This window comes from Dermacentor andersoni, chromosome 1 (assembly GCF_023375885.2).
Source record: "Dermacentor andersoni chromosome 1, qqDerAnde1_hic_scaffold, whole genome shotgun sequence".
In the NCBI taxonomy this organism is placed as follows: domain Eukaryota; kingdom Metazoa; phylum Arthropoda; class Arachnida; order Ixodida; family Ixodidae; genus Dermacentor; species Dermacentor andersoni.
In genome coordinates this window covers 268,758,582-268,783,907 of record NC_092814.1, presented here as the reverse complement: position 1 = coordinate 268,783,907, position 25,326 = coordinate 268,758,582, and the positions used below count along the sequence as shown (strand labels likewise).

General features: G+C 48.1%; 1 protein-coding gene and 1 long non-coding RNA gene across 3 annotated transcripts in view; one reads left to right on the top strand and one right to left on the bottom strand.

Moving 5' to 3' along the window:
- Nucleotides 1-919: 919 nt before the first annotated feature.
- LOC126547710 (uncharacterized) overlaps nt 920-25,326 on the top strand; it is an 81,916-nt gene continuing 57,509 nt past the window's right edge. The window contains exon 1 of one of the 2 annotated variants that reach the window (XM_050195665.3): nt 920-1,080. In XM_050195665.3, the coding sequence (XP_050051622.1) occupies nt 994-1,080 (87 nt within the window). In that variant the 5' untranslated portion in view covers nt 920-993. Of the gene's footprint in view, nt 1,081-24,656; nt 24,999-25,326 lie in introns of those variants that run through there. The other variant, XM_050195664.3, reaches the window with a different exon arrangement.
- The window catches only part of LOC129380911 (uncharacterized), a 38,077-nt gene continuing 28,400 nt past the window's right edge, over nt 15,650-25,326 (bottom strand). The window contains exon 3 of the long non-coding RNA XR_008609109.2: nt 15,650-16,081. This is a non-coding gene — a long non-coding RNA (uncharacterized lncRNA). The remainder of the gene's footprint in view (nt 16,082-25,326) is intronic.

The following is a 25,326-nucleotide window of genomic DNA, read 5'->3' as shown; positions in this document are numbered from 1 at the left end:
CTTTATTACTCTCTTGAAAGAGGAAGGATCCTTCGCGACGTTATAAAATATTTTGCGAAGTGCGTCTTTTCCGCGTCTCTGCTCCCCTCCCCCTTTTTTTTTTACTTGCAGCCGCGTCCTCCGTGATGCAGGTCACGTCATGATATTGGCTCTGTCTCCAAGAAAATAGAACACATACACTGCTGGTTGCTTTCCAAGGCTGCTTATGCGAAATAAACGCAAAAAAAAAGTATGTCAAGGGAAGAGAGAGAGAGGTAACCGACTAAATGACGAACCGGAAGGGACTCAAACAAGAGCGCTTCAAAATTAAGCTGCGGAAGGCATCCAACCGGAGCCTGAAGGGGAGTAGGTGTGGGAGAAGTGCCACGGGGCAAAACGCGGGGTTTTGAGAGGGAACGGAGGAGGTTGGAAGGGGGGGGTGGAGGTGCCCGGAAAGTTCGTCGCTGAACAAGCCACCATGAGGACGAAAATCTGGCTACTGTACATCAGCCACGGAATCCTCGCGGACAGCCCAGGGTCGAACCTCGGTGGAGGCTTGCTTTTAAAAAAAGGACCAGGCAGGACCTCCTCTCTCCCTTCCTTTCCATGTTTCTTTTCCATCGCCGCTTGTCGCGTGTGGGGAAATATTGACGGCAGTGGCCGCGCACAGCCAAGTAGCCTCGCGATCGCGCTAAAGCCGGCGCACGAGTGTTGAAGAGAGCCTTCGAAGAGTCTTTTTTTAAGAGCAGGCTGTTTCAAAAGGGGCAGACCGCGATAGGTTAGGCGAGAGAAAAAAAAAGAGAACAGAGGGGTAAAACAGAAAGAGAAGAGGTAAGTTGCTTGTGGGCTCAGTCGCGTCGCCGCTTTCTCGAAGTCCCTGGACATTCGTTCCGAGCCGAACTCCAGCGCTCTTGGAGAGCGGAGCGTTTCTTTCTGTGGACGGCGTCCCCGGAACAACACTTAGCTTCCCGACTACCCGCGCGAATTTCCGCGACTACGAACGACCGAGAGGAGATGGAGAAGCCCGACTGCCTCAAGGATGCCAGGGACTACAGGCGCTACACCGCGGCGCCCAAGAAGAAAACCAAAGACGTGAGTGAGGTGAGTGGACGCGGGCGTTTCTCGCGCCTGGCAGGGCGAGAAGGCTTTCCTTTTTGTTCGTTACTTGCTTTCGCGCGCGAATCAAATGTGGCGCGCTCGTGCGCAGAAAGCGGCGCAGGTGGCTTACTGCCGTCAGCTTTCCCGAGGCGATTCGCCAAGAAAGTCTTTTGTTTCCTCCTCTTTCCCGAAACACAATTGAGTGACTTGCGCCACGAAGCGCGGTCGCGCTCTCGCCACGATCTCTATAGTGACTGAGTGCGCTCGCGGGGTGGTAAAAATAAACGGCGCATTTTCTGTTGACTTATCAGCAGAAATGGCGCTATTTTCGCTGCCACTAAAGGAAGGAACGAATTATAAAGTTAGAAGAAGGAGGAATACATACAAGTCTGCGCGACCGCAGATTTTCGCACATTTGACTGGATCTAAACAATGAAGAAGCCGTCTGCATGTTAACGTGGACCCGTATTCACAAAAGTACTTCTAACGCTATAACTGTTCCAAAGATGCCAATCAATCGCAATGTCAGACATTGTATTATCGAAGGCGGCCAGACAATGGCAAACTCAACTTAGGGGAGAGGGGGTAGGAGTAGGAGGGCTGGAGGAGTGGGACAGGTAAAACATTTTTGACACCGCCAGAGCAACGCAGTTGAGGAAACCCGTTACAAATAGCACCACTGTACATATAGTTTCCATCGTAATCTCTGGCCGCTTCATTGTGAAGAGCCGCTAAAATGAAAACTGCCTTTACGACTGCCAAAAGTAATTAACTGTTTTTTTTATTGTTGTTGTTAGCATTCTGAAGCCAAAACAGAAACATGTATGCACTAATGACAAAAAAAAATATTCGAAAGGCATTTATGGACTGGTACTGTGCTCCTAAGCCTCTATTGGATGTGATAAATAATATTGCTCTGTCTTGTGCCCTTGGGAGGAATGAGGTAGCACGATGGAGGAAGGAGTAGAACGCTGGTCCATCGTTTCATAACTGGGCTACATGATTTTGTCGTTATTTTAATCGCATACCTAGTCTCTATAATTGATCATTTCCTCGTGAAAGTTTATACGTTTCTCCTGTATCATTTTTATAACGCAACTGCTAGATGCATAGCACGTATACTGCGGGATCAGCGAACTGCGGAGTATTCGCGACAAATTAGAGGCGTGCCAAAGAAGCCTAGATGCTGAACTGATAGCTAGCGCATCCAGTAACAAAACCATTTCCTCACTCTGTCCTTGTTTGTGCGCGCTTTACCGTGATCTGCTATGCATAACCAACTAGCCCAAAAGTCGGTGCTCTTGGAAAAATATCGAACTGGAGAGTGACTTAACCCTACCCTGACAATGAGGAAGCCGCAGAGACTGCTAGCAATTGATTTTCGAGGGCCCCCGAGGAGGCTAGAGCAACGTTAGTTTCTGTACGATTGTGCTTGTGCGCTTTCGCGGGAAAACATTTATTTAAGGACGCGGTCAAGAGCGCTGATTGCAGCAATATAGTTAATTTTGAAGGTCAAGAAAGGGAGAGGAGAAATATGGACATTCTTTCTTTTCTGCCCGTCTCGACTATATGCAATGTCGAGCAAAGACGTCCTATTAGAGCTGCCAGAGACAAAAGAAGCAGGGATTAAAAAAAAACTCAGTTTGCTGTTTGTATTAAATGTCGACCTGCCCCCGTTTTATATCCAGCTGACAAATTCTCAGGGTCATGTATATAATGTTGGTGTGACATATTAGGTTCCTTGTGATGATTATTTGTCTGTCGATCTGTCTGTTTCTTGTTGCATCAAAGCTTCCTGGACATCCTCGAAGGAGGAGCTCCTGTGCTAATGTAGGGGAATGTCTGACGTAAATTTAGAGTAGCTCATGTTGCATGTGTGACAAATGAACTGAGCGATACACACAAACGTGCAAGTTGCCCAGTTCATCTCGTCTCTCCCCTACTAACGAAAATATTTGTGAATTTGGCCCGTGGTTCTTAAGGCACAAAGAAGTATACTTACGAAAAAATAATAAATAAAGGACTGGCGAGGCGCGCTTCGTCTGTCCTTTCCAGCTGCTCCGCAAGTTAGACTTTATCACAGATGGGATTGTGTGTCGTACCTGCAAGATGCAGGCGTGAGGCGTGATCACTACAACGAGTACAGCACGTAGGGTCGAAACTCAAAACGAAGTAAGCCGAGTGGGCGCAGGTTCTGCGCGTGAGCAGTAGGCTAGCATTGCGTCCTGCACAGTGATGTCGCTATAGGACGGGTGGAGACAAGCCCAGTTCACGTCTCAAGAGAATGTTGCCATTTGAATGGGGCTACTGTTGTTCAATCTTTCGAAAGAAAAGGGAATAAAATGAAGTGCGACAAACTACGCACTCCAATGCAGATAGGTGGGCTTTACACCATGTAGATTTTTTTAATGAGCAGTTATAGCAACGAAACACCTAATTTCGTCGAAAAATGTATAATAAATAATAATAAAATGATGGGAAAAAGGAAGAGCAAGGTACCCGTGGTCCCAGTGAACTAATCAGTGACAGACATCCTGGAGAATAATATGTAGGCCTGGAAAGCTGGACGTAAATTCGTCTCGCGGTGGATTCACTTGCTTCCAGCACCTGTCCTGCGGCGCCAACAGTGTGTGTATGGGTACTCAGGCTACTCAGGCATTATCCGTAAACGGAGAAGAGTAGAAGGAAGAACAGGGAAGAAAAGTGGTAAAGCTATTAGGGTTGAAACGGAATATAGGCAGGGTGGGCTCAAGTGGCTGAATTCCTTGTCCGGAAATGTTTTAAATAAGTGAGCGCTAACGGTCACTATTCTTCCCTGTTTATGCCGCGGCGCTCCATAACTTCGCGACCCATCGCCAAAAAATAAATAACTAAATAAATAAATAAAAAATAAAGCAAGGCGGGTGCAGTGCTATATCTGTATGCACGCAAACACGCAAATGCGCAGGGAGCTTGGGGAAAGGGTGACTGTTGACGGGACCTCTCTGGCTGTAGCAATGGACGGTCATCTGAGATCGGGCCAGCAGCGTCTTTCTTTCTTTCTTTCTTTCTTTCGTTCTTTCTTTCTTTCTTTCTTTCTTTCTTTCTGTGTTAGTTCCTTTCTTTCTTTCCCCCTCTCTCTATCCCTCTCTCTCTCTCTCTACCTTTCTCTCTATCCCTCTCTCTTCGCAAACGTCAGGAATTCATAATTTGGATTGTCGGTCTGGCCGTGTCAGTGTCAGTGACCGCTTGTCATGGTTGTACACCAATGCTCTTGCCAGCATTATTTGCGGATGCTGAATTTTTCCTGCCCATTAAGCACAATGGTTGCACAAAAAACAAAATTCGTTGAACATCGAGCGCGCGTCTGCATACGTATGTGTGTGCGCGCGCGAATGTCGCGACAAATACGCATTAAACAAATTAAATTATGGAGGTTTACGCGCCAAAGCCACGACGCGATCATGTGGTATACGCTGTAGGGGTTGGACTCCGGGTGAACATTGAAAACCTAGGTTCTTTAACGTGCACCTAAATCTGCGTACGCGAGTGTTTTTGCATTCTTCCTCCATCGAAATGCGGCCGCGATCGAACCAGCGACCTGCACAGTCACTGGCCTACCGCGACGGGTGCGATAAATAAGCAATAAGTGGCAAATAAATGGCAGCGCATCAGCAGCGATCGAACGTAGGCTGTCTTGAATATATAAAGTACAAGTGCTTAACTAACTGTATTGACCACCGGGAGGACCTTAGGCATCATTATCCGTCATGGTGCCTTGGTGGTTATGGCACTGCGCTGCTAAGCGCGAGTTAGAGGGTTCGACTCCCGGCCGCGACAGCTGCATTTCCATGGGGTGAAATGAAAAAAACAAAGCTAGTGTACCTTGCATTGGGTCCATTTTAAAGAACCCGAGGGGCTCAAAATTAACCCGGTGGATCCCCCTCTACAGCGAGCCTCATAATTGGATCGTGGTTTTGGCACGTAAAAGCCCAGAATTTCAGTAACCTTAGGCATCGCCATACTGGGTGCTGTTGTGATCGGCCGTTCACCCCGCGACACTCCTCGGTCATGGCTCGCACGATTATGAGGAACGGGCCGACGGCCTCGTCAAAATAGTTCTCGACATGGATGAATTGAACCAGCGCGAGAATACCTCGTTCAGGAGAGGTTTGAACAATTAGCAATGATACGGCTGTCACCTGTCAGCAGCACGAACTGGCGTATCCAAGCCGGAGACGCGCTCAGTGCAATGATCCGGCCATCACCTGTCAGAGTATGATCGGAGTTGGCGAAAAGGGGCAACCTACCTCTGGATTGGTGGGACCTGATGTCATCGGCCTCCTGACACCGAATTGGGGAAAGTGACTAAACAATGATCACGCAAGGCATAAAAGGAGCTACGGACGGCGGGAGTGATTGGCGACTACCACTTCATCATCAACTTTTCTGCATTACTTTGCATTTTCTTGTACATATGTAAATATATACGTGTTTGTCAAACAATCTGCATGTCGGACCCGGCCTCACGTTCACTCAATCCTCCACGAGGAAAGAAGACCCCACGTCTTCGAACCCCGAGTTGCAACAGTGCGTACTGCGTGCTGGACTCCGAAAATGACTGCAATGTGCAGTTAGCGGGGAAATCTTGTACGCTAATATTGCTTCACTTGCAGGTTACAGGGGGAAAAATTAATCGGGTGTTTTCCTCCATTCATAAAACACTGTATGCAATTAATTAGCGAGACTGAAGCAACCTTAGTCAATAACCCCCCCCCCCCCCTACTGCTATTTCTCAATAATCATAACCATGCGACATCCCCGCAAGACAGAGGTTTACGAGAAGACGGAGATTTGAAATGATGAAAGGTTACGACAAATGTCTGAGTCAACATTTCGATCAGGGACACTCAGGAAGACGAGTTCCCTGATACGGAAACGTTGGCTTCATCCCTGTTTCCGACCACAGCTAATCATGCAACATAAATAGGGATACGCGACCCTACGCCCCATGTTGAAATTTATCACACTTGGCAGCGTTAGGAAAACACGAGAACTACACTCATATGCACCCCTCCCCCCACTCCTCCTTCCCCCTTAAAAAAATATATGAGTCAACGATGGCTGCTGGCGCTACCTTGAAATTTTAACGCTCGGAAGCCCTGCCGGGAGGCGCAAATAGAACACACGGAAATGCGTCAAAAGAAAACGACAACAATGCGCTCGTCAGACGTCATAGCTGCACTTTCGAGCTGGCACGCGTGCTCCACGCCACAACAGCAAGTAACTATAATAAAAGCAATGACACGATGGTGAGAAATATATCAATATTTACCGATCAAAACACAATAAATCGAACTTGGAAAAAGTGCCCTCGGGGGTAGAGGGGGTTGCAGGTTGAGTGCTGGTGGTTAAGTGGGGGTGTGGCAGTGCCGGTGAAGACGCAACAAAAGTGAAAGAAGCGAAATCAGCACAAAAAATCAAGGAAAGAAAACGAGGGCCTCCGAGCAGTCTTTCCAGTAAGAGGCGCCAAGTTCAAGTCGCATAATGAAAGCTGGTTGGCAGAGCGCTGCTCTTGGTTTTCTAGCTGTTTGGTAATGCCAGGGAATAGATTTGAACTTGACCTCGGAGTGACGCAGCCTTTCTCCCGGTTTCGTTAAAACGCGCACCGTTTTGGCTTTCTAATCTACCGAATGCGCCCGAAACTTGTGCGATGAAACCTCATAACACCTAAGTGAGATTGAAAACGGGACAGTAACTCACTCGGGCTACCAAAGGAATAGCGAATCACCAGTTCGCGTGAGCGGAACCCAGAACTAACCGCATAAGATCCCGGATGTATACCTTGCATGCAACGCTGTTCATATTCGAAATCACCACCCGAATGTCCGCACTGGATATATATCAATGACTGTACCATGCTTCTAGCTGCGACGTGTATGCTTGGTCCACGGACAATCGCTGCCTGCACGTCCCACGCAACGAAATCACTTTTAACCGTTCCAACCGACATTGCTCTCAACGAAATACCTTAAGCAGTCTGTATGTCCCGTGTTGCGGTGTATTTTGCGTACGTCGTGTGCCTGCGACGTGCACACTGCGTGCCATCTCCTTTTGTCACCATTGCCATCTGGAACAGCATCCTATATATAGGCGTGCCGAAAGGCGGAGTTCTCCACAATTCATTAAGGAGCTCCTCTCTCTCTCTCTCTCTCTCTCTCTCTCTCTCTCTCTCTATCAAAACGCCTACGTTATGATTTAAGCGTAGGCTTGGCCGAACCAACTGATCCCTAAAACAAAGAACACAAAATATGGCGTAGGTCTCCGGAGTTTATGGCGACAGGGAGCGCAGTGGCTTGTCAGTCGAAGCGAGAGCCGTTCGCACGTATTCGCGGTTGTCCTCGCACGGTGCATCACACTCGCGAGAAATCAATGGTATTAGCGAGCTCGCGCTCCCTCTCTGCAGCTTTCCCACACAGAACAAAACTGGAGAGACAGCATGCTTCTATTTCTAGCACCGAACGTCAATATTGGTTTTCTTCAAGCCTATAGGGGTGCGTCACAATGGCGATATGAGGACGAAACACGCGGGAGATTCAAGCATGTCTAAGAAATTTTTCGGTCTAGTTATAACGGAGAATGACGCCAGCGTATAAAAGCAGAGTGACGCAAAGATGCTCCAAAGACTGACTCTCTACTCCGAGCTGACCCGTCACAAATATATAAATAAGTACGCGTCTCAAAATGCGGTTCATCATGCTGCGATCTGAAACCCTTTATGGGTTCCTGATTGGTCGACCTTTGTTGTTTTTTAACTCCACACATGGAATAATGGCCTATCTAGAAGCTGGCTATACCATCAGCACTAACCCCCGCCGCCCCCCCCCCCCCCCCGAAAAATGAAACCAAGATACTGAAGATAGATAAAACATGACGCACATACCGCCGACACACAAATAGGCTATATATATATATATGTGCACACACGTCGTATCAAACACCGCAGTCGTCACACGCACATACATGCAAGATATTAAAACTCCAAAACATAATACAATAGTAGCACTAGTATGCACGCCCAATAACGTCATAAAGCCCACGCAAACTTTCCGCAAAAACTCAGTGTAAGCAGCGTTCATGACAAACGCTATAAACGCCAGTCAAAGTAAATTATCAACAACCTGATACATTAAACAGCCGTTCAGCGAAATTTGGGTTGATTTAATAGGTTACGTGTATTTTGAAATTTCAAAACATTTTGTTAGGCGGATTTATTTATTTGTCACAAACTTGGATCCACCCCGTGCATCGTACGCTGTATCTGTCGGTGGAGTCAGTGAACTGAATTTCGCGGAAGTTCCATCGTATTTCGCGAATTCTGCGAAATTGCTTACGACAGACAGGGACAATGTAGAATGAACTCAACGGCTGCCTTTTTTGGTGCTGTCAAGAAGAAACAATGACCGACCAAGTTTTTTTTCTTGCTCTTTCTTTCTTTCATTTAATTTTTCACCCGCGCATTGGGTATATTAAAACACAAGGACTCACACAGTGATAAACGAGAAGAAAGGGGGTTAACTGAGGGGCCTGATTTTTTATTAGTCATATCATCAGAAGCCAACAAACATTGACACCAAGGACAACATAGGGAAAGTTACTTGTGCTTAATAAATGAAATAAGGAAACCATAAATTAATGGGAAATGAAAGTGGATAAAAAAACAACTTGACGCAGGTGGGGAACGATCCCACAACCTTCGCCTTTCACGTGCGATGCTCTACCAATTGAGCTACCGCGGCGCCGTTTCCCAATCCACTTTCATGGGTATTTATGTATTCCTAGTAGAACCCTGGGAGTGTTAGCCAGCGCCATCACACACAGACCTTGGCGGCGGATGTGGAACATCCTTTCTGCCGCAGGCGTCACGAGAACGTAATCTTTTTGGGTGAAGGCAACCAGTCAATAAACCCACACATGCTACCTGAAGGCATCAATGTTGGCGGTTTTCAAGAGCCTCGTTATGTAATAAACGAGAAGAAAGGCGTTGAAAAAACACATAAAGTGGATGAAACAACAGCTTGCCGCAGGTGGGGAACGATCCCACAACCTTCGCATAACGAGGGTCCTGAATCCGGCAACATTGATGCCTTCAGGTAGCATGTGTGGGTTTATTGACCGGTTGCCTTCACCCAAAAAGATCAAGTTCTCGTGAAGCCTGCGCCAGAAAGGATGTTCCACGTCCGCCACTAAGGCCTGTGAGTGGTGGCGCTGGCTAACACTCCCAGGTTTCTACTAGCAAACATAAATATCCAAGAAAGTGGATGGGGAAACGGCGCCGCGGTAGTTCTATTGGTAGAGCATCGCATGCGAAGTGCGAAGGTTGTGGGATCGTTCCCCACCTGCGGCAAGTTGTTTATTTTCTCATCCTCTTTCATTTCCATTACTTTGCCGTTTCTTTATTTCATTTATTAAGCACAAATAATTTCCCCTATGTTGTCCTTGGTGTCACTGTTTGTTGACTCCTTATGAAAGGACTCAGTGAGGCGCACAAACACACATACGGGAGCACTATTAGACGTCTGCCGATATCTCAGAAGTTTTTACAAGACAAGTGATCGGGTATATCTGTTGTGGATGTATTTGAAATGAACAGGGTTCGAATGATGTACAGCAGCAGCGTGAAGGTTCCAGTCCCTTGAAGTTTGCGCGAAAAACATTGAAAGACGGGCTGCGCTATGGGTGTGTGCGCACACGTTTTTTGCCTCAAATCTGGACGTCGTCCTGGATTCACCGGTTGATGGAGTTCCCACCGGTATACGCCATCCTGTCCCACACAGGCTTGTCACCACCTCAAACTTATTGCGCTAACGTAAGAAAACAATTCAGACAAATACGAACACGGAAGAATGAGACTGAACAGGTGAGGCGCAGCCGTGACCAACTAGCCTGGTTTCAAGCATCGCTTTTCACTAGCACCGAGTTGCGCCATGAAAAGAGTGGCGGGGAGGGCTAGATATTTTACTGCCGAGCAGCCCATCATTACTTTATATCGAACACAGCGACCGCTCGCAAATGTTAAGGTGTTGAGGAAAAAGCCAGCTAAGGCCCTAGGGAGACATAAAAGACCATGACTTTACCTGGGTATAGTTGAAAAAAATTGACAGTAACTTAAGTACCCTTACGTGATTTGAGTGCGAAAGCATAATGACTTGTATAATTAATTGGTTACGTCCATGATACCTGACGTCATACGTTGTCACGTGTCCTTCACAACTCTACCTTTACCCACCTTAATTCACCTTAATCAACTTTGCTCATAATTTGTATCAACCTTAATCAACCTTAATCCACCTTACTCTAATTCGTACCACCCTCAATCCACCTTGCTATAATTAGTACCTACCTTAATTCAACTTCCTCTAATTTGTACCGACCTTGATTCACGCTTCTCTATTTGTATCAAGCTTAATCCACTTTAATTCACCTTCCTTCACTTTACTTCACCTTAATGCACTTTACTCCACGTTACTCTGACCTGCCACCTTACTATATAACTTGTTCTAACATTATTTCACTTGACTTCACTCGAATTCACCTTAATTCACTTTAATTCGCACTAATTCCGCATAATTACTACTAATAAGCCTTGTTATACAATTTACTATCTTCTGTATTACTACTGACGTCATACAAGACGCTGATGACGTCACATTGATCTTTTGATACCACTCGTGCCTCATGGGACATATAGTGCTTTCGAATTAATAAATCAGCTAGGTCATCAGTCACTGTTCGCCTGACACAAAACACAGACAAAGCTCCACTGAGGCAAAATAATGCACTCATTTACCAGTATACCTAATCCACTCATATGTGTGGCCTTGTGCCACTGAGAGAGCCACCGGTAATTGCGGCCGATCTATTTCCATAGAACGATATATAAGCAGACTGCGGCGCAGTATCGACGTTTCCTGTCCCCAGTAAATGCAGTTAGATTTTTTTACGCCATTCTTGTTCAGTATGTATTAAATTCGGTCATGTGTAGCATGTCAGCGACGCAGGACCTCTCCTCATACGCTAGCCCCACTGCAACCTTTACCGTGTCTTGCACGCCCTTTTGACAGGGTTGGCATTGACGTTTATGGGCCTCTTCCATGCATTGCTAACGGAAATCGTTGGATAATTGTCGCAGTAGACCATCTAACAAGATACGCCGAAACTGCTGCACTTGCTTCGGCTGCTGCCTGTTCGCGACGTCGCCGCATTCATCTTTCGGCACGCCGCACTGCAAGAACTGCTCAGCGACCGAGGCCGTGTCTTCATGTCCGAAGTTATTAATGAGCTACGTTTGCGCCACGTGCCGCACTATTCACCGCACCACTACGGCGCATCACCCACAGACTAACGGTCTAACGGAACGATTTAACCGCATTCTTGCTGACATGCTCACAATGTACGTTGCGTCTGACCATTCCAATTGGGACGACGTCCTCCCTTTTCTCACGCACGCATATAATGCCACCACTCAGGCTACCACAGGCTTCTCACCATTTTTTTCTTCTCTATGAACATGAACCATCCCCTATCCTCGACACCGCACTCGCGTATCGCTCGGAGGCCTCTGAATTCACCCCTATTTCAAAAGCTGCTCGCCGTGCTAAAGAGCGCTGGCTCGCTCATTCACGTCCGATACCCAAGGCATCCAAAATTATCGTCGCGACCGCGATCAGCCTGCACCGCCTTTCGCCGTTGATTCTCACGTCTGGCTTCGGCTGTCATTCCACTCTCCAAGCCTTAGCCCAAAGCTTGCCCCAAAATAACAGGGTCTGTACGGATCGTCGAGTGCACATCGCCTGTGCATTATGTAGTAGAACCGGTGACGTCATCGTCGGACAAGCGCCACCGTGGCCGCGAGACGGTTCACGTCAGCCGCCTAAAGCCGTGCTACGACCCCGGCCCTCGTCGTGTCGTCACCTTACGTCGTCAGGATGGCTCATCTTTGCCACCGGGGCAATTGTGTAGCATGCAGCGCTGTAGGGACAGCCATCGCTTCAGCGCGAGACTCCAGCTCTCGTGTTGATGCCAAGAGATAGGACTGTTCCTACAGATTCTCTTTCGATCGCTTGGACGAGTTTTAATAAATCCCCCTTGCAACTAAAATATTGCTTTTCGTGGCTACCCGGCTCTGAAAACGACAAAAACGCGACAAGGCATTGCAGCTCCTAGCCTGGAACTATTCCGCTCCAAGAGTTCTGTTGGCCAATATCTTGGGTGATAGCCGGCCCTTCCGGTCCACCAAACTTCCCATTCGCATCTAATAAAGACGGGGAGCAGGCGTTTGCAACACTGTTTAGCCCCCCACACTTGCGCAATCCTAATTCTAAATCTCTCTATTCGGTATTGAACTATGATCGAACAAACGGACGACTCTGAAGACAACTTTTCGCAAACGAGACTTGTCTCCGTCAGCGTAGCAAGAAAACTCCTCTCGACGAAGTGTTGGCTCCAGAAACTACCACTGTTCAGCCCCTGCTGATAATTTCAAGTCTCCGAAGAGTTCTTCCTGCGTACCTGTGTCTATTCGGTATTACAGGTTGTGTTATGTTCCAAACAGAGCGGAGCGTCCTTAGTAATTTTCTCATTTCGGTAAAGAGTCTCTGCTGAAGCGGACACCGGAAAATTTAGGTGACAAGCATGTATAGATGTGACTCGCATCTAGCCTCAATCTAGCGGGTGCACTGAATTTATTCGCCTGTTTTCATGGCCTGTGCTAGCGGCCGGCCCTTACGCGATTCCAGCGTAAATTTATTTAGCCGCACGCAACCCTCCGCCTGTCACCATCATTTTTATCCAGCAGGAAAATGCATCACAAATAGAGAGAGAGAGAGAAAGAGAAGGTAAAGAAAAAGAAGAAGAAAAATCTGGGTTACGAGAAAAGTTTATCTTTTCCCAGGTCATCATAGCAATTCAGGGAGCATGCCCGCTTTCCACGGCACCGACCGAGAATTTAAGCGCAGGTTTTAGCGACTCTGCAAAAGCCCTATACTCACTTACAGCACGCAAGTCGCTGAACCTCCGCAGTGTTAAATAGAACGGTGACACACTTCCGGCGAGCGCTTTCTTTTGGTTCGTTCTCTGGAGCGCGGTCGCTGTTATTCCTGTGCTATAGCGAGCCAGTCTCGGCGGTGGTGTTGGTGCAGCCCAACGCGTGTCCAAGCTCCTTCCTCGCCTCTCAATCCTCGTAAAGCTGCCGGGCCAACCCTTTATTTCATCAACAACAATTCTGTGCCACTCTTCCACCTTTTCTTGGCGCCCAGTTTTTCTTTCTTTTTTTCTTTTTACTTTCTTCCCGCTTCCGTCACACCCAACTTTAACCGGTAACGTCGGAATATCATTCTGACGATCAAAGCAGGTTTGCTAGAATAAAACGGAAGCAGAAATCTAAAGCAAAGGAGGATGAATAGAGGTACGAGGTAAACGAAGAGTGCGCTGGGCCAATGTATACGGATATATTTCTAGCACGTTTGTGTTCTGTGTAAAAGTTATCGCGCCTCTCAAAAAAAAAAGGACATATATAAATCTACAGAATCGTTGGATATCACGGTAAATATTGACTCGGTTCGCGCCGCTATATCGTATGTCGCTTGGCGATTGGATAACGCAAGCAAGAAAAGGAAAGGCAGAGCTTGATCTTCTCGGTGCCCGCTCATCTGCCATACTCGAGCACCAACTCTCCGACATTTGTCTTTCTATATTTTATTTCCGACATAAGAAAGGTCGGACATCTTTTTGTTTATTTTTATCGTTACGTCTGTTTTTCTGAAGCAAGAAGGTTGTAGGGGGAGGGGGGGTTGGAGGTGTTGGGGTGGCGTGGAAGTGTTTCAGGCATATCCGAAATGTTCCAGTTATCACTTATCAGCACTCCATTATACAAAGTCACTCTTTATATACACTGTAGAAAATTGTCCACTGTTTTCGGTATTTATGTGTACTAGGTCTATCCTTGGGAGTATTAGACAGCGCCACTTACGGCCATAGCGAGCGGATGCGGACCATCTGTGTTTGCCCGATGGCGTCACGTGTTACGTGACGCCATTGTATATATATATATATATATATATCCGCCCCTCTTTCTGTGCCATTTTTTTTTCCTTGCCTCGACGTGGAACTGAGAGTGGAACCTCGGCGATGATCGCGAGACTGCGGACCTTGCGAACCAACGAAGGACAGCGAAAGACGAGTCTTGAACCTGGAAAGAGAGACAAGAGAGAGCGAACGAACGCTGAAACTGAGGCCAAGGGATATTTAAAGAAAGAAGCGCCTGTCACTGCTGACGAAGCGGAGACTGTCGCGAATGGTTGCAGCATGTTGCCGCAATCGACTGTCGCGACCTGCTGGCTGCACTGACGCGTCTGCAAGCTTTGCTTCTGGCACGCGCACACTTTTACTGCCTTTCTTCTTTTTTTCTGGCTTCTTGTCCCACCGCATACGAGAATGTTCTCCGCTTTACTTATTTATTCACTTATATTGCGTATTGTTCGTTGGGCGCGAACAGGCTGACGTGGTTTATTATTAAATGGGCGTAACAAACGCCTTTACGTGGTGTACGCATCAGAGATTTGCGTCCAGAACGCGAAGGTTAGGGTGCTACAACGTCAACTTTCGTAACTAAGTATAAAACGCGGCAGCTGAACAAATAAAGATGATGCCCAGTAGATAGTAGAATTCTTGCTTAGAATAACTGTGGCTAGTGGCCATCCGTAAACGGAAAAGAAGAGCAAAGAGCAACGAATGAGACATAGTTACTGCCACCATCACCTAACTAACATCCATAAGCAAGTGGCAAAAATCCTTGTCATTTACGCAGTATGCGCTTTCTATTTCTCCCCCCCCCCCCCCCCCCCATCCTCCATCGTAAATATTTCATAAACGCTTGGTTAAAATTGTATCGCGGGAGCTGCTTTTATATCCCTTGAAGTAATGTCATGCTGTTCGCAAAGGTGACCGCCGTTACCAAGAGTAGAACAACCACCAAAGATTTGCTGGTCATTCATTTCTCCCGATGCTCGGCCGCTTTAGTGCAACCAAGTGTTCCGACACTTCGTAGCGAGCTTCAAAAATAGCGTGACATGCGGATACTAAATTATGATACGCCCGGAAATCGCGGCGGATTTGCTCGCCAAATGTGAGGTTAGATTATGCTTATTTGGGAAAACAAGTCGCGTAACGATATAGTTTACCGAACTAATTGCCACCAGTGCCACCTTGTGAATGTTAGCTTTTCACGTCCTTGATTATTACTGTGTGTGCGCGCGCGTGTTTGCGTGTGCATGTGTGCGTGAATGCCATATCACTCAGTTTTCCACGTTACCATGGTCCGCAATGAATGTGCTAAATACTTTAGGCTGCCGACACGTTCATTTCGCCACCGTTCTGCAACTCGATTCCTTCGTGAGTGGGCTGGAAGAGGGAAGCCACTTTTCTGGAGTATTTCGCAATTCTAGACGATGTTCTGTCAGAATGCCGATGCTATTTAAAAACAAGATGGAAAAAAAAGAAGAAATAAGGAAGCAGTCTCTCCGTTTCCTCGCAATGTCAGTGCACGCAAAACGTCATTTTTTTAATGGCACGACTATTGGCACAGTCACGCCAGCGTTGGCCTTTGCAAACTGCTTCCCGTCAACTGCGTGGGGAAGGTCCGTCCTTGACCCACATGTTATGCCACCGATCTCCCTTGTCTTCTTCGCAAGCGTGCGCTGCTCTCGCGGAGAGGATCTTCGGGCCACGACGGGCTGGCGTCCTCCTCCGCGCCGACGTAACGGACAACCCCCCGCTGCGGCCGGTTCCCTCGACTTCGAGGCGGTGTACTGACGGGGGATTGTTTGCTATCTCGGCGCCATTGGCGTTTCGGCCAGGGGGGGATCCGCACTTTCCAACGGCCGGCGGCGCCGCGGCTATTCTGGGCGGCGCGCACGGCTGCCAGGCGTCGCCCCCACCGGCCGGATGCGAATCTTCTCGGGAGGTTCTGGAAAGAGGGAGAAATGAGGAGGGAACAAATGGGAGGAAGGAAAGAGAGGGAGAGATAAAGCGGGCGTCCCAGTGCCGGCGAAGCAAAACACCAAGATTCCGGGGCCGCCGTGTTTTGGAGGCAGGCCCGGTTGCTGAGACCGCACGAAGAGCGGGATGACGACCGCGGGGCGTCGCGTTACACAGACTCAACGCAGCACAACGGCAAAGCTGCGTGAGTGAAAACGTCGCGCACTGCAGTTGTAGGGGTTTGTGTCGAGAAGATATAGTTAGACGTAACATCGGCTATACACGGTAACGAGTACCCTCCACGGTAATGTAATAGATATGGCGCTGCGCTGCTCAGCTCGAGGGCATGGGTTCGATCCCGGCCGCAGCGGCCGTATTTCGATGAGGGCAGAAATGCCGAAGCGCTCGTGTTTAGGTGCATGTTAAAGAACCCCAGGTGGTCAACATTCACCCGGAGTCCCCCACTACGGCAAGACTTCATAATCAGATCATGGTTTGGGCCCGCGGAACCCCCAATTTTTCTTTATTTGTTTATGAGTAGTGCCGTTGCGTTCCAGTGGAAAAGAACCTTGCCATTAATACAGGCAGCCATGATAGGTAGACGTAAGGGTTATAACAATATGGGCGACCATGGCTGAAACAAAAAACAAAAAGAAGAACGCGCCATTGTAGCGGAGGTCCAGCGCTGCATATTGGCTGCTGTCGCCGTTATGTAATCAGAAGGTCTTATTGTCGCATTTACTGTATATCCGCACGCTCCCAAAGAGCTTGTGTCGTGTTGTTGGAGCATCCTAAACACATTTATCGTCGCAGCCGTAAGCTCACAGGTGCGGACGAGCGAAAGAAAAAAGAAAGGACAAGGAGAAATAAACGACGATTTCAGCTGTGTTGTTGCCTGCGGTTTCCATAGTGTTCCGCTGTCACAGTCACGTCAGCCTCACCCGTTCGAACCGTACCGATCTCGCTATACGACGCGGCGGCCGTTGCCACATCCGCACTGCACAGAAACTGCGGTAGGAGCGACGCTGACGATGATGGCGGCGGCCGGAGGACAGTGTCTTCTCGAACGGGGTCAGATCCAGCGCGCCAGTTGCGGGGCACTGGGGAAGTATATATATAATCCGAGCCCGAGCCTAGGCACTTTCGTAACCCGGATTCTTTTCTGGCACCGCCGAGACAGACTGCTGCGCGGAATGAGGAGTGATGATAATAAACAAAAGCAAATGACGCGACGGCGTCTCCCGCTCGGCCAGCTGTCGCGTTGCAACACGGGGGAAATCTCTCGCGTCTACCGCAGGGGCGCGTGTAAGCGCGTGCCACGGTAACTCGGTATGGAGAAGCGAAATCTGATCAGTTTTCCGCTAACAGTCACGTAGAGTACATATACGTACACTAGAGGGGCACGTATAGTTGAGCACGAAGGGCCGGACAGACTGGGAAACCTTGCGTGGTCCTTCACGAGGCTCCATTCAAGTCAGCAGCGTGCAGCGGCAAGTTGCCCAGGGCACGCGCCTCCTTTCGTCATCCGATCGTTCTCAACTCTGTTGAAGTAAACCCGGTATATTAAGTAAAGCGGAATGTTCACTGTTCGTGCTGTAGTCAGCAAATGCGAACGTACGGACATGGAAGCGGCCCGGTCTGGTTATTCAAGCGCTCCCGATCGGTGCCGAGGGCGTCGGTGCCCGCATGATTACGAACGCGACGAGTGATCCGCTTGTAACAAACAGACGCGGTTGCTTTTCACTTCACGGTCAAATATTAAGCATCAAAAGTAAACGTTTCCTGCCGTGTAGCCACAAAGCACACTTTATAAATAATAGGTAAGTGTCTTCAAGAAACATCGGTCATCGATTTCTGTACTTTCTATATACAAATAGGTTACTCAGATGAATTGAACTCTGAGTGGAGTGTTAATTGTTCGGTTACAGTGTTCACAAATTGCCCAAGTATACAATTAATAATATCATAAACAGCTTTGTTCTTCGGATAGACATTGGTGCACGTCAGATTATTTATTTTTGTTCTGCGCTGCAAGAACAAGCGCTCAATCACGAGAACATAAATAGGGATTGATATAGTATTAACTTGGAGTCTATTGCACACACTTGGACTTCCTCAATACTCCTGAGATTGCCGAATCCCTACCGGAAACAGTCAGTGTCTCGATCTACATCGATGACATCTGCGACTGTGTTTCAGCAGTCATTCACCCGCAGGTTCGTGCAAGGCTACAGAAAGCAGCAACACAGTGTCTATTATCGCGCACACGACCTAACCATCTGTACAGAAAAGCGCGATAGTCACTTTCACGCGAAAAACAATGACTGGTTATCCAGTATGCACCAACGGCCAGCCTGTCTCCTACGAGAGAAGTCATCCATTTTTAGGTGTGACTGTCGACCGGGATCTCCCCTGGAGGCCTCATGTTGCGCACATGAAGAAGAAACTCACATCTACTGTCCGTATCTTCAAATTCATCGCAGGCAAAACATGGGGATTATCAGTGGGCTCCAAGTTACAATTGTACCGAGCATATTTTAACGGATTCCTACTCTATAGCTCTCCCGTGTTTTCTAAAACTTGCAAGTCCAATCTCTGAGAACTTAAGAGCCTTCCGCGGAGCGCCTCTACAGCCAGAACGGTTATAAAGGCTCGAGACCATCCAATCATGACTTATATAATAACCCCCCCCCCCCCCCCCGACACGCTTAGGGCGCATATTCAGCAATCATTTCGCGGATACAATCGAACCATCTTGCTTGCCTGCCAGAACTACCGACCGCAGGCGTCATTCACCAACGTAGTCAACACTCATCGTGCCTCCATTTATACCGTGGAGCTTCACGCCCTCGGCATGTTAACCGACAACCTTGTGATGTTTACGACAACCTGAAGTGCGCCTTTCCATCCCAGGCATAAGAAAGAAGACTGACCTGTCTACCTTGGCCTTGAAGCAACCGACTCTAGATTGTTTGTACACTTTCTAGTTTGAGCGACATATACACGGATGATTCTTCCACTCAGACCAGCTCCACCGACCCAGTGGTTATTCCATCACGATCAATGAGCATGAGCTACAAGATTTCTCACTTCACAACATGGACCAGTTCAGAGCTTTTTCACGTCGATTATATTGACCACCAACCGGCTAATCAGTGGGCAATATTCTGCGACTGAAAGGCGGCCCTGAAATGCCTTTTGTCAGCTCTTCGTAGAGGGTCCTGTGAACAACTCGTGTCGGAGATTCGAGAAACGGAGCACCATGTGATCGCGGAAAGACACAACGTCATGTTTCAGTGGCTGCAGGCCATAGCGGTATCTGTGGCAACGACCTCGCCGACGAAGCTGCTAGCGAACGCATGAAGGGAGGAACCTGGTTTCTATACCTTTGTCGAGGACTGACGCAGCCCAACACCTAAGCAAGCAAGCGCACCGTATAACATTGCAGAAGTGGCACACACCTGAATTCCCTCATCATCGGTTGCATTCTCTCGACCCATCGATGCAATTTCGGCTGTCACCCGGTCTTTCCCGAAGTGAGGAAACAGTGCTGTGTCGCTTACGCACGGGCGTTGCATTCACCAATACATATTCATTTTTTATTGGAATGGCTGACAGCGCCCAGTGCAATGCCTGCGGTGTCGAGAAGACTATGGAACACCTCCTGTGCTACTTTCCGTCTTCTGACAATGAAAGACATGACGTCTGCACATCTCTAAATCAACTAGATGGAAAACAATTCACATTAAACAAGATCTTGGGACCATGGCTTCGCATATCGCCGCTACAAAAGGCAACAAAAGCTCTGCTGTGATTTATGAAGGCTACCGGACTGAGTGACCGTCTGTGATATAGAGCAGAGAACTGTCACTACGTTGGCGATATCAACAGTGGACTTTCTCTTCTTAGCATTTTCCTCCCCTTCCCCCCTCACTAAGTGCAGGGTAGCCAACCCGGCTCAGTCCTGGTTAACTTTCCTTCCTTTTACTTATCCTTTTTACCTCTCCCTATATGAAGTACTCTCTTCACATACATATATATAACAAAGCTGAAAAGTGATTAAATCTAGCTCATCATCAGTCAGACAAATTAATACAATGTAAAGTTAAATGCTCAATCATAATTATTTGCTCATTCCCCTTTTCTTATGTCCTTATGTAAGAAAAAATGGGCTGGTTGGAACGGGTGCGGTGTGTGGGAGGGAGGGTACTATATACTACGACTGCTTCATTTTCTTTGCGAATATCACCATGGTTCCGAAGAAGAAACGGGAGGAATTCGTGTTGTCTGAACAATCGCTATAACGAGTTCTCAGGCGACCAGTGTCTCAACTCGCCTTTACATTGTTGATCTCCCACGTTCTTGCTGCTCTTCTCTCAAAACGCTGTTAGAACCGACTCACTGAGAAGCCCTCCCAAGAAAATCTCACTATTCACACCGTTCTTTATGGGTTTCTTTTTTTTCTGTTTTTTCACTCTTCAAGTGTGTTATCTTCGCCGAAGCTTCATAATTCCTATCTGCCGGCCTATCGACGTATATAATAGGACGGAAACAACATAAAAAAACAAGTGTCGTGTGCATCGCAAGCTACGTATTATGCAACCGTTAAGCTTAGGCGCTGAATATGCACTCAACATTATGCACCTATTTCACTCGATAGACGAAAGAACGGGACATTGAAAAGAGCCCGACACTCGTTCACCTTATCGCTCTCATGAGTGGTTTGAAGCTGGACGAATGAGCATTCCACTCCTGTTCCCACGTGTATAGCCGATGCACATTTCTGACGCGATGATTCACCAAGGCTGACTTTCATTCTCAGCTAGCCGTATAGATAGCAGGGGTTTAATGGTCTGCAGAGTGAAGTATTCGATATGTACAGTCGTTACAGTGGCTAGACAAATTGAGAAATTTTGCAGAAATGATTACTTTAAAGCTTTCTTCACCTTATTTCAGACGTCCTATTCAGATACTGCCAAAATTTAAACAGTGCAGAAGTCCCAACACGCTCTATCTTTGCAAGCTGTTGGAAGCGTCGAAGTGTAGCGATGCCGCACCGCGATGGATTGTGGGAGAAAAAAATTTAATTTCGAGCACACACTGCCATTATCGTTAAAAGAAACGCATTTGTTTTTGTTATTTTCCTAAACTGCGAAGAGTGCACGAGTTCTCAATCTCTTCTCTATCTCTTTCTTCATTTTTTTTTTGTATGTGCGTCTGTGAGCAATGGCGATGAAAATAAACTCGGAGGGATCCTGCGTTCAGCGACATTTGTTCCATGAGGCGCGCTCGCGCTGATTTGCGATAAATATTACATACTCCTGGCATCCTTATGACAGATCAAAACCGCTGCACAACATGCACAACATCAGAAACTGCCAGGATGAATTTCTTAACGGGCCAAAGAAGGAATTCTGGAGAAATAAATATTTGCTGATCTTGAAATCATGCAATATATATATATATATATATATATATATATATATATATAACATCTCGCTGAACTTGACTTCCAGACGCCCCTCGTGCTCTGCTTGGTCGATTTGTTGAATAACCGCGATCTACGTGTTACGGATTTCGTGTGGCAAAATTGTAACCAGTATCCGTTGGCTTATTATAGGCCACCACCGGGTTCGATGTCCACAACAGTTTTCACAATTTAGCGCACCTTCGATATACACTGCACGTACGATGATTTTTCAATGTATCCGCGCATCACATCTCCGCCATCTTTCGTTGCGCCAGCTTCTTTAAAAAAAAAAAAAACTCTTTCTGTACTCAAAATTCAAATTATGGTGTTTACCGTCCCAAAGTAACACACAGGAGATGGGAAACGCCGCAGTGGGTGCTCTGGATTAAGTTCGACAACCTGGGTGTTCTTTAACAGGCCTAAAAATCTATAAGTAATCTCAGTACACGATAACTTTCGCACATCCGCCCCCGTCGGGATGCGGCTTTCCGCTGCGAGAAATCTAACCCATGAGCTCGCGCTCAGCAGCCAAACGCCGTAGCCACTGAGACACCTCTACGGGTGCTCTTTCGGCCTACAAATATGCAGTCGCATGTACACTAAAGCGAAGCTTTCTTCGCCTCTTCGCCCGGTCTCGGAGTTCGGCGTCGTTTCTTCGCGCGATATATTTGCGGGTACGCATGTGAGTCACTGTAGGTATGATCGCGCCCGAATAGACAAAGTTGCTGCTGGCTGCTTTCTGGCCTACGGCATAGACAGCCTGAGTCACCGGCTATGCGCCCATTCTTGGCCACTTCGCCTGGAAGGGTTGGCCGCCTGTCCCACAAGGCGTGTGAAGCTTTAAATGTATTTGGATGTACGTGTCGCGCTTCTCTGTGCGTGCACGCCTCTCACGAACGTTGCCTCCCTCGACAAGCACGTCACGCATCGCCTTCGTCCTCGTGGGCTAACAGCTACAAAGGCTACGAAGCAGCGCTCGTATCGTCCGCTACACTGCTGCCGCCCTCCATGGTGCCTCACTAACCAAAAGAAACTTCGCGGCATCAGGGAGTGTCAGAAATAGCGCGCCCGAGCGTCTTTGCGTACCCGAGGCCCCACGACCCTGCTTGCATTCATTCGTGCTCCTTTCACGTTCTTTAGCATTCCCGGCGGTTTGCGTCCCCTAATTTTGGGTGGAGCAAAACCTAAAACTATCTGTTTAGATTCGGACATTGCGTCAGATGTGCGTGTTTTATTTGCGACAGAGTGCGCAGATGACAATCTGCAGCTCGGAATATGAGCTTCAGTCGTAGCCCCCATGACCCAAGTTAACAATCTCGTGATCTTATAGGCGATCGGCAATTGCGGTATAGCAATATATTCTTTTTTTTTTTCTGTCTCTCACCGTTTCGTCCCTTACCTCAGATGATTCTAAATAACTCTGCTTCTTTATCGTGGCTTTTGAACGAGCTGGATGTAGTACCCATCTGCAGTGTTCCTAGACGCGCACACATAGGAAGTGAAATTTAGTGGAATATTTCGCACGAGTGTAGTCCTATATACGGGCAAACACCTGATATCTGGGCAACTTGGGTTACGAACAGGGGCTGTTCGCAGATTTTGGCACTTCGATTCTCGTTGTTGGCGTGTGCAATATTGTCACCAGCAGCAAGATCTGCAGCCTTTAAAGTGTGCGAGGACCAGTTGTAATCGCTGAGCACATGACAACAGATACCACAAAACACTGCTTTAAATACACAACCCAGGCCTTACAGACCACACATGATGCACACCAAACATTATGCTTAAGGCAAGTAACAATTGCAATAAAAAAAACTGAAAGTGTATCCGTTAGGCAAGCCGAATCATGTTCGACACTGAAATTGCCAGAGTTCTGAACGCCGGCTGCACATGGTCTTTTAACGTCCTATATCCAGTCCTGGAAAACATATCCACATCTGCGGCTCTCCTGCGAGCGCAAATAGTCATCGCTGCTTGTTGGATTCCACCGAAATCAAAAATCCGCAACGGGGTTTTACGAAGTATGGAACAGGATGACGAGCGTATGCCCTCACACAATCAAATGAGCTGTGAGTGAGTTCAGATGTTCAGACACAGTCGCTGTCACAAGTTTCAAAGCCACCGGCCACACTGGACCTGTTGTCGGTCCAGCCACTACAGCCAGTGTGGAGCTTTCGCTGGTCCAAAACTGCGGACACGAAATCAACTCTTCTTCTTGAGCCTCGTGGCCAGATATTTTGACACTTAAGGATGGGCTTGAAAAAAAATTAAGTATGCACACAGCCAATAACTTGGTCATTTAGAGACATGACGAGAAACCAAAAGTGGAGTGTTTAGGCTCATCCTGCTTAGCTTGTGACTCTACATCTCACCTTTGCAGAGGTGATTGACTTAATTTTGTATTTTTTTCAGTTTCGCCTTCCCTTTATCATTACCTGTTTTGACCTGTCCGTGTTTGAGAACTGCACATAGCTTCCTCTCACTTAGCACTCGGAGCCCAGTTCGCGAGTTGACGAAGACGAAAGCTCAACCACGAGTAGTGCCGATATGTTGGGAAGTTAATGGCATGACGGCATGCGTAGCAAGAACACATCCATCGCTAAAAAGGAATGGAGGAAGTAAAGTTCAACGAACGAGCCAGTTTTCAAGTAAACAATAAGTGCTTTCAGTAGTTTCAAGGTGGCTCTAAGGGTATCGTGCAGAAGTGTCGACCAGTGGTTCTGACAACTGGTGCGCTCGGCGTCGGGACAACGCGAGATAACGGTCGCTTTCCGCGCACTCATTCAAGGTGGTGGAGAGGGAGACAGACATCTAGAGCAGCAGCACTCAAACTGAGCGTGTGTTCCGACCTTTAGCGAGAGCAGGGCACGCGCCCCTAGCGCAGCAATATGGCGGCCAGAGAGAGAAGGCGACATCGTGGAGGAGGGTAAGATACACACACCGCGAGCGTGCCGCGTAGGGCGCGCTCTCTGTTGCCGAAGGGGGGCGGGGTTGGAGGGGGGAGGGGGTTGGAAACCGAAGCGGAGGGCGCGTGGACAGCGGCGGGTAAGGAAAGGATGAGGGGTGAGGGCGATAGCTCCTCGCTAGAGCGCGGCCCCGGCGTACCAGAAGGGGGTTTTCGCTGGCCCTACGTAGCTGGCTCCCGAGTTCGACTCCGACGCCGCGAGACGCGAAGTAACGAAGAGGTGGTGACGAGACGACCGAACGACCTCAACCAACAACCAAACTCCGTGTCATCATCGGCCCGTGTGTACGCGAAACCGTCGCGACAAGTGCGGCAAAAAAAAAACCCCGATCCCGAGAAGCAGCAGAAACCATGAGTTACCAGAAGGGAGGCGTCCTGAGCGTCAGCCTACGGCGAGACTTTAGCGCCACGCCGTGGGGATTCCGACTTCAGGGCGGCTTCGACCTCAACGCCCCTCTCACCATCCAGAGGGTGAGTCGAGTCGCGAGACTGGTATACCACTCTTCCTGCGAGCCATGATTCTTGTTTCGTAACCACACGGGAGCGTGTCACCTTCGAGGAGTCAAACGCTGAGATGACTTCTCGAGCAAGGCTGAGCCTTGCGGACGGGAAAGGAAGGGAAAAAAATAGTTATCCGGTTCTCTTGGGGCGCGAGTACTTGGAGGTCACGATCAAGTCGTTGACAGAGAGTCAGGAGAAGAAGAAGCAACAGCGCTTGCCAAGAGCAGAAAGCCCTTCCTTTAGTAACTGCAAGTAGCCCCCCAGAAGGTAGAGAAGCCACTGTGAAGTTTAGCTACAA